Below are 21,131 nucleotides of genomic sequence, written 5' to 3'. Positions count from 1 at the left end.
CTTATTCTTTTTCCTGAGGATCCATTATTTCTTCCAAATGTTGAAGCTACAAAATCCCATGTTTTCAGTAGCAACGCTTTTAGTATTAAATCTAAGTAATTTTATCACAGATTCTTTTTTACAAAAACCTTAAATCCCCAAACAATACATTTTTTTAGTTACAATTTCTGAAGGTTCAGCATTTTTGCTTCTCTGTGAGATGTCCAATCATTGCTTTGCATTTTGATCACACAGTACAACACCATTTTCTCATTAGACTATTTACTCAGCATTTTGCAGTAAGATACGACTTGCCTTTATGATGTAAAAATTCCGAAACAGAAAAAATGCAGCTTCAATATTTTGAAGCAAGGTCATTGATATGTTCAACCCTTGGGTTGCAAAAACAAATCGCAATCAGTTATACGAAAATGCATTTTAAACGCCTCAGAATGTGTTCATGATGATCACAGACCTATCAACCAGTGGATGTCCGTGTGATGATATGAACAATATTGTAGATATGTGAATTAAGTATTACACATATGTGAAGCAAGTCATCACTCTGACTTCGATGTTGAAAGGTTGTGCCCCTTTGATCCGTTGAGAATAGTTGAGCATTGACATCAAAAAAGGCTTATGTGGTGCTCTTTGTTTGCAAAAGAAATATATTTGTCCGTGTAAGTAGCACTGCTTGACTTAATTACTACAGTAGTATGTTCCTATAAAGTGATTGTTTTGTTTTAAATTGTTAAGTCATATCTAGGTCCATTACAGTTTTTTTAACAACGGTACAGTGTTATGTGCGTTAAAATTGTCTCAAAAAGAGTACTTGTTAAATTATGAAACTAGCGTTACCAAAATTATTCTCACATTTTATTTTCTCTATATTTTCTTAGAGGCTGTATCGAAATTTTCTTAGAGGTTGTATAATACAATTCAAGGGAAGTGACTCTACGTCGAGGTGTTTTGACAGGTGTCAACATTCTCATGACCATCCGTTGATTAGACAATTAAGAAGTATTTTGGACATGTCATCCCCGACAAACAAGAACTCACAAATCTATGAGTCATATGGAACAATTAGAGGTGATTTAACCATCAGATTATGTATTTAAAACCACCAAATCAAATGATCATATTAGAATGTTTATTAATTTATTTGTATGAAAAAAATTAACAAAACATTGACACCATGACACACATGTACACGCATTTTATGCACAAGTCAATTGTAACGCCCCACTCTCCACATCAGGGGACTAGCAGGGGAAATATTCCGTGTTTTTACCTTCCAGGTACCGAGTGAAAAGATGGATTTGTTTTTGCGCCAAAAATAGCAGGGAATCGGCCTATCTAGGTTATCCGCAGACTGCGGGGGTATTTTGCAGGGAGTCTACCAGCAGTCTGTCCTTGTAGGGCGGGGATTTTACCTGGCTGGATGGAAAGTTAAAGTCCCCGCTATTCCCGGGACCTGGGGGGCTGTTGTTACAATTGACTGGTGCATTACGTTTTGCATGTACTTAATGGACTTTGTACAATTACATATTTGTTCAGCCATTCTAATTGTAATAACCATTGAAATCTCACTGTCCAAGCAAGAGAGACACAGAAACTTAGAAGTGTACTGGCCAGTAGTGTGAGTGGGAATAACTAGGCCTACCGGTACTAATGTATTTTAAGGAGAGGTATTGACAGTGGATAAGAATTTTTAACTGGTTAGTTCACTTGGTTAACTGTGGGCTGATGTTCTGGTTGTCATGGTTTCTATTTTTTAAATCAAGCCATTGCTGCCAAGATTATTAAGTTTAACTGATTGGTAGTTTTGCATTTTATGTAAAAATCCAGACAGTTCTGTAAAGAATCAACCACTGCCTTAATGCCCCTTACATAATTATTTGTAAAGGCATACATGTACATGTATGTTTAGTAATTATACTGTAATAACTTTGGTCAAAGTTCAAAAAGGGGTCATTTGCCATTTTTTGTTAGTCAATATAATCAAATTCTATTTTGGGGATTTCTTAAGATCAATCTTAGTGGTTAAAACCCATTTGACAGGCCAAGTGAAAGTACCCTTCCTTGGGATCAAACCCACAACCTCTTTGGTGTTGGCACAAGGTTAGATTTCATTTAGTCACATATATGTAATATAACTCTTCCAATTTGTGCTTGCATTGTTTCCAACAGTAATTTTGTTTAAATGCAGGAAAAAAAAGGGATGAGTTTGGTTGTGAGTTCTGGGACTTGATTGTGTTGACTGCCATGGATGAAGCACAAAAGGAGGTCTATGACAGACAACTGGAATACAAGACCGGGCGAGGAGAGCTGCCATTGGACGTGCCCATCCATGTAGTAGCTGATCCACCAGGACCGAAAATAGGTAAGCTTGCAGATTGTGCATATAGCAGAAAAAAGGCGTTTAAGGTGGACTTATATTGTACATGAAATAATACATTTAATAACATGTAGGTTTTACAGATTGTTGGTCATGATATTTTGCTTATGTTCCTTCTAATTTGAACTGGAAATAAATCTGATATGTTTATTTGTAGCTTCATGAAAAGGTTTATAATATTCTTTCATTTTATGTACATCTGTTTCTGATATCAAATTAAGATTTTCTTGCATAAGCCTGAGTATTACAACTCTGTCATTAGGTTCATTTTGTAAAATAACACAAGCCTGAATTTATTAACAAATGAGAAAACTTTTGCTGGGCTTGATTTGGGCCTGCGAGTTCGTGATAATTTGGAATACTGATCCTATTAAAGTAATTTGTGTAACTCCGAAGTTAATTACGGTGGAAATAATCAGGCAGTTTTCAATAATAATTTATTTTTGTATAATTACCATAGCATCATAGTCAAGTAACATAATATTAACATACATTTTATGGTTTGATTAGTATTATGTAATATAATATGTATTGTGAATTATTTATTTCAGGAAATGGTGGATCAACTCTTGTGAGTCTACAGTTCCTGTTGGAGAAGTATGGTGAAGATCTGTACAACAAGAGGGTCCTTCTCATCCATGCTGGGGGCCAAAGCCAGAGAATGCCAAGTGCTAGCGTTCTAGGCAAGGTCTTTGCTCCAGTACCAAAGGGCGAGAAATCCATGTGTGATATGCTGGATATGAAACTAGCAATGTTCTGCCCTCTGATTCCTAAAATGGGACCAGGAGTGTTTGTTACATGCGCTGATGATTTTCTTGTGTACAGTCTGGGTGATAATCATGAGGACATACAGTTTGCCCCTGAAGGCTTCACAGCACTTGCTCACCCTTCTTCTCTAGACGTAGGCACTGGACATGGAGTGTATGTCATCAAAGATATTGAGAAAGTTGACCCTAATATTCCACTACAGAATTGCTCATGCTACCAAGTTCTTCAAAAACCATCCATAGAAACAATGTATGCAAAAGGAGCTGTTTTGGATAAAGAGCAAAGCAAGCTTGCAGGGAACTTGGTTGTTGATGGCAAGGCAGCATACACTGATAGCTCTTTTTTCTTTGCTCATGATGTTACAAAGAAACTACTTCAATTTTTGGAAGCCATTGGTCCGGTAAAATGTGAAATTGATGCTTATGGTGATTTTCTGCAAGCGCTTGGCGAAGGAGCAACAAGAGACTACATAGACAACACTGGAAACATCAGCACACTTACGCAAGATTTGAAGGCTACAAGGGAGAAAGTGTTTGACCTTCTAAGGGGTACTCCTCTCACATTGTTGGTGATGAACTTATCAAAATTTGTCCACATTGGTACAACACAGGAGTACATCAACTACTTCTGCTTCGATGCAGAGTTCCAGTCTGAAATGGGCCTTGGGAAAGATGTTTTTAACTTGTGGACAGAAAACATGAAGGTTCTTCCACTCAGTGGAGGTGATTTAGGCAGCCCAACAAGGAAAAAGATGCGTTTGTCAGACACATCACTGGGGTGTGTGATGCACAGTTCTCTTCCCCTAAGCTCGTACATTCCAGAGACTGCAGTTGTTGAGTTTTGCCATTTTGGCATTCCAGTAAGAGTTGGTCAAAACTGTATACTTAGCAATCTTACCTACACCATAAAAACTGAAAACGATTGTGAAGATGTAAATGCAGTTAATGCGGGCAACCAAGAATGCCTAGAATTTCCACCAAACATATTTATCCACACTATACCAGTACAGGTTGACAATGAAACTCAGTTTGCAACAGTGTTCTTCCACATTAAAGACAACCTGAAAAAGATGGAGCCTGCAAATGACATATCTAGACTTCATTTTCATGGGAAAACTGTTCAAGAGTATGTGAAGGTTGTTAATCTTACTGGAGAAAAAGTACAACCCAAACCTTCAGATGCAAAGAGCAAGACAAATCTGTGGTTTGCTTGTTTGTTCCCTGTAACTCAGTCACCGAGCCAGTCACTTCAGCTTGCATTGACATGTATCAGGGCCCTGAAAACTGATGACCCGAAACTTGTGTCCTTAGAAACTACGACAGTTGTGTCTATGGCTGCTATCTTGAAATCTAAAGATTTGAATGCTATGTTGAAGCAGCGTAATAACCTGTACAATTTAATCAAACAATAATGATAGCAAGAAATATTAAAGTACTATCAGGTGTTGCATGTCACTTCTTTGAAGAAATGTAATTTATATATGACCCATATGCAAATAATTATTGTGATAGGAAAATTGGTATACTTTTTATAGTATACCTTGGGGTAGGATTGTTATCGGTTTCAGAGTATATTAATGATCATATAAGTACTTGTAGGAAGGTATTTGCATCACAGTCTAATAAACCATATCTGTCTGTGTCACACTGTGATAGTTTATCAGTTATGTTAAAGCTTCAGGAATTTTTACTCAAACTGAATACTTATTTCATGCTTATTTTGCAACTGTATCATTTTCACTAGACATTGACATTCCGTATTTGATTGGTTTATATTGATATAAGACATTGTTACAGAATGTCTATGTTCTTTTAAATTTGGTTGTCATTAATATTTTGGGATTTTGGGTAGAGAGTGATTTAATTGGTTGGTCTGGGTATTAAATTAATATCTAGGAATCTGTATGGATATTTACAATGTGGTGATATTGGCAAATAAATACATATCTAAAATTTATGATAAAAGTGTATTTGTTTTGTAAACATTTAGATCCGTTGTCAAGCGGCATTCAGTCAGGTCAGCATCAGGATCAGCATTATAATTATGACCAACTTCTGCCACTTGCATGAATGTTCATAAGGCTGTGATGACATGTTCATGAGGTTGTGATGTGAGGCTGTGATGACATGTTCATGAGGCTATGATGACATGTTTGTGAGGCTGTGGTGACATGTTCATGAGGCTGTGGTGACATGTTCATGAGGCTGTGGTGACATGTTCATGAGGCTGTGGTGACATGATCATTAGGCTGTGATGACATGTTCATTAGGCTGTGATGACATGATCATGAGGCTGTGATGATATGTTCATAATGCTGTGATGACATGCTCATAATCTGTGATGACATGTTCATTAGGCTGTGATGTCAAGATATTAGGCTGTGATGACATGTTCATGAGGCTGTGATGACATGTTCATGAGGCTGTGGTGACATGTTCATGAGGCTGTGATGACATATTCATTAGGCTGTGATGACTGTTCATGAGGCTGTGACGATATGTTCATGAGGCTGTGATGACATGTTCATTAGGCTGTGATGACATGTTCATTAGGCTGTGATGACATGTTCATTAGGCTGTGATGACATGTTCATTAGGCTGTGATGACATGTTCATTAGGCGGTGATGACATGTTCATTAGAGTGTGATGACATGTTCATTAGGCGGTGATGACATGTTCATTAGACTGTGATGACATGTTCATTAGGCTGTGATGACAAGCCATTAGGCTGTGATGACATGTTCGTGAAGCTGTGATGACATGTTCATTAGGCTGTGAAGACATGTTCATTAGGCGGTGATGACATGTTCATGAAGCTGTGATGACATGTTCATTAGGCTGTTATGACAAGCCATTAGGCTGTGATGACATGTTCATTAGGCTGTGATGACATGTTCATTAGGCTGTGATGACAAGCCATTAGGCTGTGATGACATGTTTATGAGGCTGTGATGACATGTTCATTAGGCTGTGATGACATGTTCATTAGGCGGTGATGACATGTTCATTAGACTGTGACGACATGTTCATGAGGCTGTGATGACAAGCCATTAGGCTGTTATGACATGTTCATGAGGCTGTGATGACATGTTCATTAGGCTATGATGACATGTTCATTATGCTGTGATGACATGTTCATTAGGCGGTGATGACATATTCATTAGGCTGTGATGACATGTTCATTAGGCTGTGATGACATGTTCATGAAGCTGTGATGACATGTTCATTAGGCTGTGATGACAAGCCATTAGGCTGTGATGACATGTCATTAGGCTGTGATGACATGTTCATTAGGATGTGATGACATGTTCATTAGGCTGTGATGACATGTTCATTAGGCTGTGATGACAAGTCATTAGGCTGTGATGACATGTTCATGAAGCTGTGATGACATGTTTATTATGCTGTGATGACAAGTCATGAGGCTGTGATGACAAGTTCATTAGGCTGTGATGACATGTTCATGAAGCTGTGATGACATGTTTATTATGCTGTGATGACAAGTCATGAGGCTGTGATGACAAGTTCATTAGGCTGTGATGACATGTTCATTAGGATGTGATGACATGTTCATTAGGCTGTGATGATAAGCCATTAGGCTGTGATGACATGTTCATGAAGTAGTGATGACATGTTTATTATGCTGTGATGACAAGTCATGAGGCTGTGATGACAAGTTCATTATGCCGTGGTGACATGTTCATTAGGCTGTGATGATATGTTCATTAGGCTGTGATGACAAGTCATGAGGCTGTGATGACAAGTCATTAGGCTGTGTCGACAATTTATTAGGCTGTGATGACATGTTCATTAGGCTGTGGTGACATGTCATTAGGCTGTGATGACAAGTCATTAGGCAGTGTCGACAATTTATTAGACTGTGGTGACATGTCATTAGGCTGTGGTGACATTTCATTAGACTTTGGTGACATGTCATTAGGCTGTGGTGACATTTCATAAGGCTGTGTTGACATGTCATTAGACTGTGGTGACATGTCATAAGACTGTGGTGACTTGTCATTAAACAGTGTCGACATGTCATTAGATTGTGGTGACATTTCGTTAGACTGTGGTGATATGTCATTAGACTGTGGTGACATTTCATAAGACTGTGGTGACATGTCATTAGACTGTGGTGACATGTCATAAGGCTGTGATGACATGTCATTAGACTGCAGTGGCATGTAATAAGGTTGTGGTGGCATACCATTAGGTTGTGATGACATGTTCAAAAGGATGCGGTTACATGTTCTTAAGGTTGTGTTGACATGTCAGATGGCTTAGGTGACGTGTCATGAGGCTGCTATGACATGTTCACATAAGGCTGCGATGACATTAGGAACCGACTTGATGTTCAAATTTACATGCTTAATGATGTTAAGTCACGTTTAAGTGATACTTACAAAGTCTTAATTGTTCTGAAATATTATCTTGTCGGGGACAGACTTTCTAATATCCACCATACAAGGATCAGAAGTGCTAGCTCAGCAATCTTAATGCACATCATATATTTTTTCTTCGTGATAATCCTATTTGCGACCGTGGAAAAGGAACAAAATATGCAGATCATTATTTCTTTAAATGTAGTAGATACAGCGAAGAACGCATGTATTTCTTTAGAAATACATGTACTCGAATATTTCATACTGTAAGTAATTCAAAATTATTATTTGGTTTGGAATTGAAAATAACACAGGCGATGAAAACAATGTATTTTTATTGAAGTCCTTAAATTAACCAAACGTTTCTTTTGATATCATCCTAAAGAACGATATAAATAGTCTTGGATGTTATTACAATCCTGTTTTTCTTTTGGTGGCAACCAGTTCTCTTTTTTCCTAAATTCAAAAAAATATCATTTTCTCCTTAATTATATATATATATATATATATATATATATATATATATATATATATATATATATATATATATATATATATATATATATATATATATATATATATATATATATATATATATTGACATAACATGAACGCCTGGAAAGGGCTAAAACTAATGTTGTCATAACTTGTAGCCCAACCTGTTTACTCTTTTTGTTTGATTTGATTGTATGTGAATGTGTAAATTGTATGTAATTTTTACTGTTGACAAGAACAATAAAATACGATTGAAATAAATATGTCATAAAGCTTTGGTGTCATGTCATAAGGCTGTGGTGACGTGTCATAAGGCTGTGGTGACATAGCATAAGGATGTGGTGACATGTAACGCATAAGGCTGTGGTGACGTATCAAAAGGCTGTCTTAATTTGTCATAAGGCTGTGGTGACATAGCATAAGGCTGTGGTGACATGTAACGCATAAGGTTGTGGTGACATGTCATAAGGCTGTCTTAATTTGTCATAAGGCTGTGGTGACATAGCATAAGGCTGTGGTGACATAGCATAAGGGTGTGGTGACATGTCATGCATAAGGCTGTGGTGACGTGTCAAAAGGCTGTCTTTATTTGTCATGAAGGCTGTGGTGACATGTCATAAGGCTGTCTTAATTTGTCATGAAGGCTGTGGTGACATAGTATAAGGCTGTGGTGACATGTCATAAGGCTGTGGTGACGTGTCATAAGGCTGTCTTAATTTGTCATTAAGGCTGTGGTGAGATAGCATAAGGCTGTGGTGACATGTCAAAAGGCTGTCTTAATTTGTCATTAAGGCTGTGATGACATAGCATAAGGCTGTGGTGACATGTCATGTCATAAGGCTGTGGTGACGTGTCAAAAGGCTGTCTTAATTTGTCATATGGATGTGGTGACATAGCATAAGGCTGTGGTGATATGTAATGCATAAGTATGTGGCGACGTGTCATAAGGCAGTGGTGACATAGCATAAGGCTGTGGTGACATAGCATAAGGCTGTGGTGACATAGCATAAGGCTGTGGTGACATAGCATAAGGCTGTGGTGACGTGTCATAAGGCTGTCTTAATTTGTCATTAAGGCTGTGGTAACATAGCATAAGGCTGTGGTGACATGTCATAAGGCTGTGATGACGTGTCAAAAGGCTGTCTTAATTTGTCATAAGGCTGTGGTGACATAGCATAAGGCTGTGGTGATATGTAATGCATAAGTCTGTGGTGACGTGTCATAAGGCAGTGGTGACATAGCATAAGGCTGTGGTGACAAAGCATAAGGCTGTAGTGACATATCATAAGGCTGTGGTGACATGTCATAAGGCTGTCTTAATTTGTCATAAGGCTTTGGTGACATAACATAAGGCTGTGGTGATATGTAATGCATAACGCTGTGGTGACGTGTCATAAGGCTGTGGTGACATAGCATAAGGCTGTGGTGACATGTCATAAGGCTTTGGTGACGTGACAAAAGGCTGTCTTAATTTGTCATGAAGGCTGGTGTGACATGTCATAAGGCTGTCTTTATTTGTCATGAAGGCTGTGGTAACATAGCATAAGGCTGTGGTGACATGTCATAAGGCTGTGGTGACGTGTCAAAAGGCTGTCTTAATTTGTCATGAAGTCTGTGGTGACATGTCATAAGGCTGTCTTAATTTGTCATGAAGGCTGTGGTGACATAGCATAAGGCTGTGGTGACATAGCATAAGGCTGTGGTGACGTTTCAAAAGGCTGTCTTAATTTGTCATGAAGGCTGTGGTGACATAGCATAAGGCTGTGGTGATATGTAATGCATAAGGCTGTGGTGACGTGTCATAAGGCTGTGGTGACATAGCATAAGGCTGTGGTGACATAGCATAAGGCTGTTGTGAAATGTCATAAGGCTGTCTTAATTTGTCATAAGGCTGTGGTGACATAGTATAAGGCTGTGGTGATATGTAATGCATAAGGCTGTGGTGACGTGTCATAAGGTAGTGGTGACATGTCATAAGGCTGTGGTGACATAGCATAAGGCTGTGGTGACATGTCCATGAGGCTGTGGTGACATGTCATAAGGCTGTAGTGACATAGCATAAGGCTGTGGTGACATGTCATAAGGCAGTGGTGACATGTCATAAGGCTGTGGTGACATAGCATAAGGCTGTGGTGACATGTCATAAGGCTGTCTTAATTTGTCATGAAGGCTGTGGTGACATAGCATAAGGCTGTGGTGACATGTCATAAGGCTGTCTTAATGTGTCATTAAGGCTGTGGTGACATAGTATAAGGCTGTGGTGACATGTCATAAGGCTGTGGTGACGTGTCAAAAGGCTGTCTTAATTTGTCATGAAGGCTGTAGTGACATAGCATAAGGCTGTGGTGACATGTCATAAGGCAGTGGTGACATGTCATAAGGCTGTGGTGACATAGCATAAGGCTGTGGTGACATGTCATAAGGCTGTGGTGACGTGTCAAAAGGCTGTCTTAATTTGTCATGAAGGCTGTGGTGACATGTCATAAGGCTGTCTTAATTTGTCATGAAGGCTGTGGTGACATAGCATAAGGCTGTGGTGACATGTCATAAGGCTGTCTTAATGTGTCATTAAGGCTGTGGTGACATAGTATAAGGCTGTGGTGACATGTCATAAGGCTGTGGTGACGTGTCAAAAGGCTGTCTTAATTTGTCATGAAGGCTGTAGTGACATAGCATAAGGCTGTGGTGACATGTCATAAGGCAGTGGTGACATGTCATAAGGCTGTGGTGACATAGCATAAGGCTGTGGTGACATGTCATAAGGCTGTGGTGACGTGTCAAAAGGCTGTCTTAATTTGTCATGAAGGCTGTGGTGACATGTCATAAGGCTGTCTTAATTTGTCATGAAGGCTGTGGTGACATAGCATAAGGCTGTGGTGACATGTCATAAGGCTGTCTTAATTTGTCATTAAGGCTGTGGTGACATAGTATAAGGCTGTGGTGACATGTCATAAGGCTGTGGTGACGTGTCAAAAGGCTGTCTTAATTTGTCATGAAGGCTGTGGTGACATAGCATAAGGCTGTGGTGATATGTAATGCATAAGGCTGTGGTGATGTGTCATAAGGCTGTGGTGACATAGCATAAGGCTGTGGTGACATAGCATAAGGCTGTGGTGACAAAGCATAAGGCTGTGGTGACATACCATAAGGCTGTCTTAATTTGTCATAAGGCTGTGGTGACATAGCATAAGGCTGTGGTGATATGTAATGCATAAGGCTGTGGTGATGTGTCATAAGGCTGTGGTGACATAGCATAAGGCTGTGGTGACATAGCATAAGGCTGTGGTGACAAAGCATAAGGCTGTGGTGACATACCATAAGGCTGTCTTAATTTGTCATAAGGCTGTGTTGACATAGCATAAGGCTGTGGTGATATGTAATGCATCAGGCTGTGGTGACGTGTCATAAGGCTGTGGTGACATAGCATAAGGCTGTGGTGACATGTCATAAGGCTGTGGTGACGTGTCAAAAGGCTGTCTTAATTTGTCATGAAGGCTGTGGTGACATAGCAAAGGCTGTGGTGATATGTAACGCATAAGGCTGTGGTGACATGTCATAAGGCAGTGGTGACATGTCATAAGGCTGTGGTGACATGTCCATGAGGTTGTGGTGACATGGCATAGGCTGTGGTGACGTGTCATGATGCTGGTGGTGACATGTCATAAGGCTGAAATGACGTGTTCGAAGGCTGTGGTGACGTGTCATTGTGCCGTGGCGACGTGTCAAAAGGCTGTCTTGATATGTTTTAAGGCTGTGGTGACATGGCATAATGCTGCAGGTGGTGACATGTCATAAGGCTGAGATAACGTGTTCGAAGGCTGTGGTGTCGTGTAATTATGCCGTTGCGACATGTCAAAAGGCTGTCTTGATATGTCATACGGCTGTGGTAATATGTCATACGGCTGCGGTGACGTGTCACGAGGCTCATGGTGACTGGTGGTGACATTTAATAAAGCTGAGATGACGTGTAAGGAGGATGTGGTGACATGTCATTATGACGTGGTGACATGGCATAAGGCTGTGGTGACGTGTCATGATGCTGGTGGTGACATGTCATAAGGCTGAGATGACGTGTTCGAAGGCTGTGGTGACGTGTAATTATGCTGTGGCGACATGTCAAAAGGCTGTCTTGATATGTCATACGGCTGTGGTAGTATGTCATAAGGCTGTGGTGGCGTGTCGTGTGTCACTTGGCTCATGGTTACTGGTGGTGACATTTCATAAAGCTGAGATGACGTGTAAGGAGGATGTGGTGACGTGTCATTAATTATGACGTGACATGTCAAAAGGCTGTCTTGATATGTCATAAGGCTGTCTAAAGACTTTGGTGACAAGTCGGCTATGACGGGATGTCATAATTCATGGTCATCCGTTTAGTAAATAGCCGACGGTCCAAGCAAATATAAAGCGAAATAAAATGTTGGTTTCCTGTAAACCTGAGTATATGATTCAATCAGTGGCAGAGCTTAATATTATTGTAGAACTATTTGCTTCCGAGTGTCTTATTTCAGTTTTTGTGTCTTTTCTTTCCTGAAATACACGTGTAACTTGTTAGACGGAATGTCCTTTTGTTAAATGACATGCTATATGCCGATATTAATGCTTGGTATATATCTGTCTCTCCCTATAGATATATATCGTATTTTTACAAACCTTTTAATGGCTTTTTAAAAAAAGGTTAGTTCTTAACGTTGAATTCTCTTTTCAGTATATAAACAAATTATAATATAATATTACTTAATGGAAATGCTTACAAAACCATATTCTGTCCAAATGTTTGTATTGTCAGAGAAGGGAATTTGCAACATGACTGAGTTTGACATTTTTTCTCCCATCGGAATGCAAATGTTGTCTGCTTCTTCTCACAACTGAAAGCTGTTGTCTGCTGGTAAGCAAGCTGCATTACGTAAAGCTAACGCCAAGCCAGCAGCCAATAGCTAGCAGCCAATAAGTGTTTGCGTTGACTTACGGAAATAGATACGACGAAATAGAGAAAATTGCCAAATACATTAAGTCAGCAGCCAATAAGGAATTTAATCATAACCGTAATAAATTTTGCACTGAAAATTCTTGAAATGCACCAGATTGTGGAAGTAAAAGGAAACATAAAACACATTTATTGGTGAACGCTGAATAAGAATTGGACGTAATTCAGTTAAATGCAATAAATAAAATGATAAAAGAATATCGATTAAAGAAGACAACAAGTCTGGTTTGATATCAATAACATAGATCGCTGTATAGATGTATTTGTAACCACTAAACGAGGACTGGACGTTCTGTATGATGCAATAAATGTAATATTAAATGAATATTAATGAAAAATTAAATAAACATACAATCATGATCAATCTCTGTTTTGACGTACAGGCCACCACAGCCTAACCAATTGAAACCAAACATCACGGAACTTGGGTGGCTGTTACGACCAGAAGGAGGCGATGTGACGCCCCAAGACCGGGTACTGGCATGTAGGGGACATCCAGGGCTATCACCTAGCACCGCCCAATAACTTCCATCTTGGGGTGAGCTTGACCAAAAATTGACCCCCAACGTCCAGGACCCCCTATTTGGGTAAAACAAGCACATGGACCTACTTTGGGTGGCTGTTACGACCAGAAGGAGGCGATGTGACGCCCCAAGACCGGGTACTGGCATGTAGGGGACATCCAGGGCTATCACCTAGCACCGCCCAATAACTTCCATCTTGGGGTGAGCTTGACCAAAATTGACCCCCAACGTCCAGGACCCCCTATTTGGGTAAAACAAGCACATGGACCTACTTTGGGTGGCTGTTACGACCAGAAGGAGGCGATGTGACGCCCCAAGACCGGGTACTGGCATGTAGGGGACATCCAGGGCTATCACCTAGCACCGCCCAATAACTTCCATCTTGGGGTGAGCTTGACCAAAATTGACCCCCAACGTCCAGGACCCCCTATTTGGGTAAAACAAGGCACATGGACCTACTTTGGGTGGCTGTTACGACCAGAAGGAGGCGATGTGACGCCCCAAGACCGGGTACTGGCATGTAGGGGACATCCAGGGCTATCACCTAGCACCGCCCAATAACTTCCATCTTGGGGTGAGCTTGACCAAAATTGACCCCCAACGTCCAGGACCCCCTATTTGGGTAAAACAAGCACATGGACCTACTTTGGGTGGCTGTTACGACCAGAAGGAGGCGATGTGACGCCCCAAGACCGGGTACTGGCATGTAGGGGACATCCAGGGCTATCACCTAGCACCGCCCAATAACTTCCATCTTGGGGTGAGCTTGACCAAAATTGACCCCCAACGTCCAGGACCCCCTATTTGGGTAAAACAAGCACATGGACCTACTTTGGGTGGCTGTTACGACCAGAAGGAGGCGATGTGACGCCCCAAGACCGGGTACTGGCATGTAGGGGACATCCAGGGCTATCACCTAGCACCGCCCAATAACTTCCATCTTGGGGTGAGCTTGACCAAAATTGACCCCCAACGTCCAGGACCCCCTATTTGGGTAAAACAAGCACATGGACCTACTTTGGGTGGCTGTTACGACCAGAAGGAGGCGATGTGACGCCCCAAGACCGGGTACTGGCATGTAGGGGACATCCAGGGCTATCACCTAGCACCGCCCAATAACTTCCATCTTGGGGTGAGCTTGACCAAAATTGACCCCCAACGTCCAGGACCCCCTATTTGGGTAAAACAAGCACATGGACCTACTTTGGGTGGCTGTTACGACCAGAAGGAGGCGATGTGACGCCCCAAGACCGGGTACTGGCATGTAGGGGACATCCAGGGCTATCACCTAGCACCGCCCAATAACTTCCATCTTGGGGTGAGCTTGACCAAAATTGACCCCCAACGTCCAGGACCCCCTATTTGGGTAAAACAAGCACATGGACCTACTTTGGGTGGCTGTTACGACCAGAAGGAGGCGATGTGACGCCCCAAGACCGGGTACTGGCATGTAGGGGACATCCAGGGCTATCACCTAGCACCGCCCAATAACTTCCATCTTGGGGTGAGCTTGACCAAAATTGACCCCCAACGTCCAGGACCCCCTATTTGGGTAAAACAAGCACATGGACCTACTTTGGGTGGCTGTTACGACCAGAAGGAGGCGATGTGACGCCCCAAGACCGGGTACTGGCATGTAGGGGACATCCAGGGCTATCACCTAGCACCGCCCAATAACTTCCATCTTGGGGTGAGCTTGACCAAAATTGACCCCCAACGTCCAGGACCCCCTATTTGGGTAAAACAAGCACATGGACCTACTTTGGGTGGCTGTTACGACCAGAAGGAGGCGATGTGACGCCCCAAGACCGGGTACTGGCATGTAGGGGACATCCAGGGCTATCACCTAGCACCGCCCAATAACTTCCATCTTGGGTGAGCTTGACCAAAATTGACCCCCAACGTCCACGGACCCCCTATTTGGGTAAAACAAGCACATGGACCTACTTTGGGTGGCTGTTACGACCAGAAGGAGGCGATGTGACGCCCCAAGACCGGGTACTGGCATGTAGGGGACATCCAGGGCTATCACCTAGCACCGCCCAATAACTTCCATCTTGGGGTGAGCTTGACCAAAATTGACCCCCAACGTCCAGGACCCCCTATTTGGGTAAAACAAGCACATGGACCTACTTTGGGTGGCTGTTACGACCAGAAGGAGGCGATGTGACGCCCCAAGACCGGGTACTGGCATGTAGGGGACATCCAGGGCTATCACCTAGCACCGCCCAATAACTTCCATCTTGGGGTGAGCTTGACCAAAATTGACCCCCAACGTCCAGGACCCCCTATTTGGGTAAAACAAGCACATGGACCTACTTTGGGTGGCTGTTACGACCAGAAGGAGGCGATGTGACGCCCCAAGACCGGGTACTGGCATGTAGGGGACATCCAGGGCTATCACCTAGCACCGCCCAATAACTTCCATCTTGGGGTGAGCTTGACCAAAATTGACCCCCAACGTCCAGGACCCCCTATTTGGGTAAAACAAGCACATGGACCTACTTTGGGTGGCTGTTACGACCAGAAGGAGGCGATGTGACGCCCCCAGACCGGGTACTGGCATGTAGGGGACATCCAGGGCTATCACCTAGCACCGCCCAATAACTTCCATCTTGGGGTGAGCTTGACCAAAATTGACCCCCAACGTCCAGGACCCCCTATTTGGGTAAAACAAGCACATGGACCTACTTTGGGTGGCTGTTACGACCAGAAGGAGGCGATGTGACGCCCCAAGACCGGGTACTGGCATGTAGGGGACATCCAGGGCTATCACCTAGCACCGCCCAATAACTTCCATCTTGGGGTGGAGCTTGACAAAATTGACCCCCAACGTCCAGGACCCCCTATTTGGGTAAAACAAGCACATGGACCTACTTTGGGTGGCTGTTACGACCAGAAGGAGGCGATGTGACGCCCCAAGACCGGGTACTGGCATGTAGGGGACATCCAGGGCTATCACCTAGCACCGCCCAATAACTTCCATCTTGGGGTGAGCTTGACCAAAATTGACCCCCAACGTCCAGGACCCCCTATTTGGGTAAAACAAGCACATGGACCTACTTTGGGTGGCTGTTACGACCAGAAGGAGGCGATGTGACGCCCCAAGACCGGGTACTGGCATGTAGGGGACATCCAGGGCTATCACCTAGCACCGCCCAATAACTTCCATCTTGGGGTGAGCTTGACCAAAATTGACCCCCAACGTCCAGGACCCCCTATTTGGGTAAAACAAGCACATGGACCTACTTTGGGTGGCTGTTACGACCAGAAGGAGGCGATGTGACGCCCCAAGACCGGGTACTGGCATGTAGGGGACATCCAGGGCTATCACCTAGCACCGCCCAATAACTTCCATCTTGGGGTGAGCTTGACCAAAATTGACCCCCAACGTCCAGGACCCCCTATTTGGGTAAAACAAGCACATGGACCTACTTTGGGTGGCTGTTACGACCAGAAGGAGGCGATGTGACGCCCCAAGACCGGGTACTGGCATGTAGGGGACATCCAGGGCTATCACCTAGCACCGCCCAATAACTTCCATCTTGGGGTGAGCTTGACCAAAATTGACCCCCAACGTCCAGGACCCCCTATTTGGGTAAAACAAGCACATGGACCTACTTTGGGTGGCTGTTACGACCAGAAGGAGGCGATGTGACGCCCCAAGACCGGGTACTGGCATGTAGGGGACATCCAGGGCTATCACCTAGCACCGCCCAATAACTTCCATCTTGGGGTGAGCTTGACCAAAATTGACCCCCAACGTCCAGGAACCCCCTATTTGGGTAAAACAAGCACATGGACCTACTTTGGGTGGCTGTTACGACCAGAAGGAGGCGATGTGACGCCCCAAGACCGGGTACTGGCATGTAGGGGACATCCAGGGCTATCACCTAGCACCGCCCAATAACTTCCATCTTGGGGTGAGCTTGACCAAAATTGACCCCCAACGTCCAGGACCCCCTATTTGGGTAAAACAAGCACATGGACCTACTTTGGGTGGCTGTTACGACCAGAAGGAGGCGATGTGACGCCCCAAGGACCGGGTACTGGCATGTAGGGACATCCAGGGCTATCACCTAGCACCGCCCAATAACTTCCATCTTGGGTGAGCTTGACCAAAATTGACCCCCAACGTCCAGGAACCCCTATTTGGGTAAACAAGCACATGGACCTACTTTGGGTGGCTGTTACGACCAGAAGGAGGGCGATGTGACGCCCCCAAGACCGTGGTACTCGGGCAATGTAGGGGACATCCCCGGGGCTAATCACCTAGCAACCGCCCAATAACTTCCATCTTGGGGTGAGCTTGACCAAAATTGGACCCCCAAGTCCAGGACCCCCTATTTGGGTAACAACAAGCCATGGGACCTTATTTGGGTGGCTGTTACGACCAGAAGGAGGCGATGTGACGCCCCAGTACCGGGTACTGGCATGTAGAGGGACATCCAGGGCTATCACCTAGAACCGCACAATAACTTCCTTTGGTGGTGAGCCTTGACCCAAAAAAATGACCCCACGTCCAGGACCCCATATTTGGGTAAAACAAGCACATGGACCTACTTTGGGTGGCTGTTACGACCAGAAGGAGGCGATGTGACGCCCCAACGTCCAGGACCCCCTATTTGGGTAAAACAAGCACATGGACCTACTTTGGGTGGCTGTTACGACCAGAAGGAGGCGATGTGACGCCCCAAGACCGGGTACTGGCATGTAGGGGACATCCAGGGCTATCACCTAGCACCGCCCAATAACTTCCATCTTGGGGTGAGCTTGACCAAAATTGACCCCCAACGTCCAGGACCCCCTATTTGGGTAAAACAAGCACATGGACCTACTTTGGGTGGCTGTTACGACCAGAAGGAGGCGATGTGACGCCCCAAGACCGGGTACTGGCATGTAGGGGACATCCAGGGCTATCACCTAGCACCGCCCAATAACTTCCATCTTGGGGTGAGCTTGACCAAAATTGACCCCCAACGTCCAGGACCCCCTATTTGGGTAAAACAAGCACATGGACCTACTTTGGGTGGCTGTTACGACCAGAAGGAGGCGATGTGACGCCCCAAGACCGGGTACTGGCATGTAGGGGACATCCAGGGCTATCACCTAGCACCGCCCAATAACTTCCATCTTGGGGTGAGCTTGACCAAAAATTGACCCCCAACGTCCAGGACCCCCTATTTGGGTAAAACAACACATGGACCTACTTTGGTGGCTGTTACGACCAGAAGGAGGCGATGTGACGCCCCAAGACCGGTACTGGCATGTAGGGGACATCCAGGCTATCACCTAGCACCGCCCATAACTTCCATCTTGGGTGAGCTTGACCAAAATTGACACCCCAACGTCCAGGACCCCCTTTTTTGGTTAAAACAAGCACATGGACCTACTTTGGGTGGCTGTTACGACCAGAAGGAGGCGATGTGACGCCCCAAGACCGGGTACTGGCATGTAGGGGACATCCAGGGCTATCACCTAGCACCGCCCAATAACTTCCATCTTGGGTGAGCTTGACCAAAATTGACCCCCAACGTCCAGGACCCCCTATTTGGGTAAAACAAGCACATGGACCTACTTTGGGTGGCTGTTACGACCAGAAGGGCGATGTGACGCCCCAAGACCGGGTACTGGCATGTAGGGACATCCAGGCTATCACCTAGCACCGCCCAATAACTTCCATCTTGGGGTGAGCTTGACCAAAATTGACCCCCAACGTCCAGGACCCCCTATTTGGGTAAAACAAGCACATGGACCTACTTTGGGTGGCTGTTACGACCAGAAGGAGGCGATGTGACGCCCAAGACCGGGTACTGGCATGTAGGGGACATCCAGGGCTATCACCTAGCACCGCCCAATAACTTCCATCTTGGGGTGAGCTTGACCAAAATTGACCCCAACGTCCAGGACCCCCTATTTGGGTAAAACAAGCACATGGACCTACTTTGGGTGGCTGTTACGACCAGAAGGAGGCGATGTGACGCCCCAAGACCGGGTACTGGCATGTAGGGGACATCCAGGGCTATCACCTAGCACCGCCCAATAACTTCCATCTTGGGGTGAGCTTGACCAAATTGACCCCCAACGTCCAGGACCCCCTATTTGGGTAAAACAAGCACATGGACCTACTTTGGGTGCTGTTCGACCAGAAGGAGGCGATGTGACGCCCCAAGACCGGTACTGGCATGTAGGGACATCCAGGGCTATCACCTAGCACCGCCCAATAACTTCCATCTTGGGGTGAGCTTGACCAAAATTGACCCCCAACGTCCAGGACCCCCTATTTGGGTAAAACAAGCACATGGACCTACTTTGGTGTGCTGTTACGACCAGAAGAGGCGATGTGACGCCCCAAGACCGGGTACTGGCATGTAGGGGACATCCAGGGCTATCACCTACACCGCCCAATAACTTCCATCTTGGGGTGAGCTTGACCAAAATTGACCCCCAACGTCAGGACCCCCTATTTGGGTAAACAAGCACATGGACCTACTTTGGGTGGCTGTTACGACCAGAAGGAGGCGATGTGACGCCCCAAGACCGGGTACTGGCATGTAGGGGACATCCAGGGCTATCACCTAGCACCGCCCAATAACTTCCATCTTGGGGTGAGCTTGACCAAAATTGACCCCCAACGTCCAGGACCCCCTATTTGGGTAAAACAAGCACATGGACCTACTTTGGGTGGCTGTTACGACCAGAAGGAGGCGATGTGACGCCCCAAGACCGGTACTGGCATGTAGGGGACATCCAGGGCTATCACCTAGCACGCCCAATAACTTCCATCTGGGGTGAGCTTGACCAAAATTGACCCCAACGTCCAGGACCCCCTATTTGGGTAAAACAAGCACATGGCCTACTTGGGTGGCTGTTACGACCAGAAGGAGGCGATGTGACGCCCAAGACCGGTACTGGCATGTAGGGGACATCCAGGGCTATCACCTAGCACCGCCAATAACTTCCATCTTGGGGTGAGCTTGACCAAATTGACCCCCAACGTCCAGGACCCCCTATTTGGGTAAAACAAGCACATGGACCTACTTGGGTGGCTGTTACGACCAGAAGGAGGCGATGTGACGCCCCAAGACCGGTACTGGCATGTAGGGGACATCCAGGGCTATCACCTAGCACCGCCCAATAACTTCCATCTTGGGGTGAGCTTGACCAAAATTGACCCCCAACGTCCAGGACCCCCTATTTGGGTAAAACAAGCACATGGACCTACTTTGGGTGGCTGTTACGACCAGAAGGAGGCGATGTGACGCCCCAAGACCGGTACTGGCATGTAGGGGACATCCAGGGCTATCACCTAGCACCGCCCAATAACTTCCATCTTGGGGTGAGCTTGACCAAAATTGACCCCCAACGTCCAGGACCCCCTATTTGGGTAAAACAAGCACATGGACCTACTTTGGGTGGCTGTTACGACCAGAAGGAGGCGATGTGACGCCCCAAGACCGGGTTAGTGGCATGTAGGGGACATCCAGGGCTATCACCTAGCACCGCCCAATAACTTCCATCTTGGGGTGAGCTTGACCAAAATTGACCCCCAACGTCCAGGACCCCCTATTTGGGTAAAACAAGCACATGGACCTACG

At 44.8% G+C, this 21,131-nt stretch overlaps 1 protein-coding gene across 1 annotated transcript; it reads left to right on the top strand.

Annotated features, from left to right (window-relative positions):
* The first annotated feature begins 927 nt into the window (after positions 1-927).
* LOC128228283 (fucose-1-phosphate guanylyltransferase-like) lies at positions 928-5,428 on the top strand. The gene is made up of 3 exons (XM_052939500.1): positions 928-1,068; positions 2,189-2,362; positions 2,929-5,428. The coding sequence occupies exons 1-3, from the start codon at positions 1,011-1,013 to the stop codon at positions 4,554-4,556; spliced, it is 1,860 nt and encodes a 619-aa protein (XP_052795460.1). The 5' UTR covers positions 928-1,010; the 3' UTR covers positions 4,557-5,428.
* The last annotated feature ends 15,703 nt before the right edge of the window (positions 5,429-21,131 follow it).

This window comes from Mya arenaria, chromosome 3 (genome assembly GCF_026914265.1).
Source record: "Mya arenaria isolate MELC-2E11 chromosome 3, ASM2691426v1".
Classification (NCBI taxonomy): Eukaryota; Metazoa; Mollusca; class Bivalvia; order Myida; family Myidae; genus Mya; species Mya arenaria.
Note: the sequence above shows the minus strand (reverse complement) of the source record. Positions and strands in the feature narration are given on the sequence as shown.

Excerpts from the sequence above, each read along its gene's own strand:
- LOC128228283 (XM_052939500.1), top strand. The coding sequence starts at position 1,011 with ATGTCATCCCCGACAAACAAGAACTCACAAATCTATGAGTCATATGGA. Across the intron at positions 1,069-2,188 it reads GTCATATGGAACAATTAGAG|GAAAAAAAAGGGATGAGTTT; the intron begins GTGATTTAACCA and ends GTTTAAATGCAG. Across the intron at positions 2,363-2,928 it reads TCCACCAGGACCGAAAATAG|GAAATGGTGGATCAACTCTT; the intron begins GTAAGCTTGCAG and ends TATTTATTTCAG.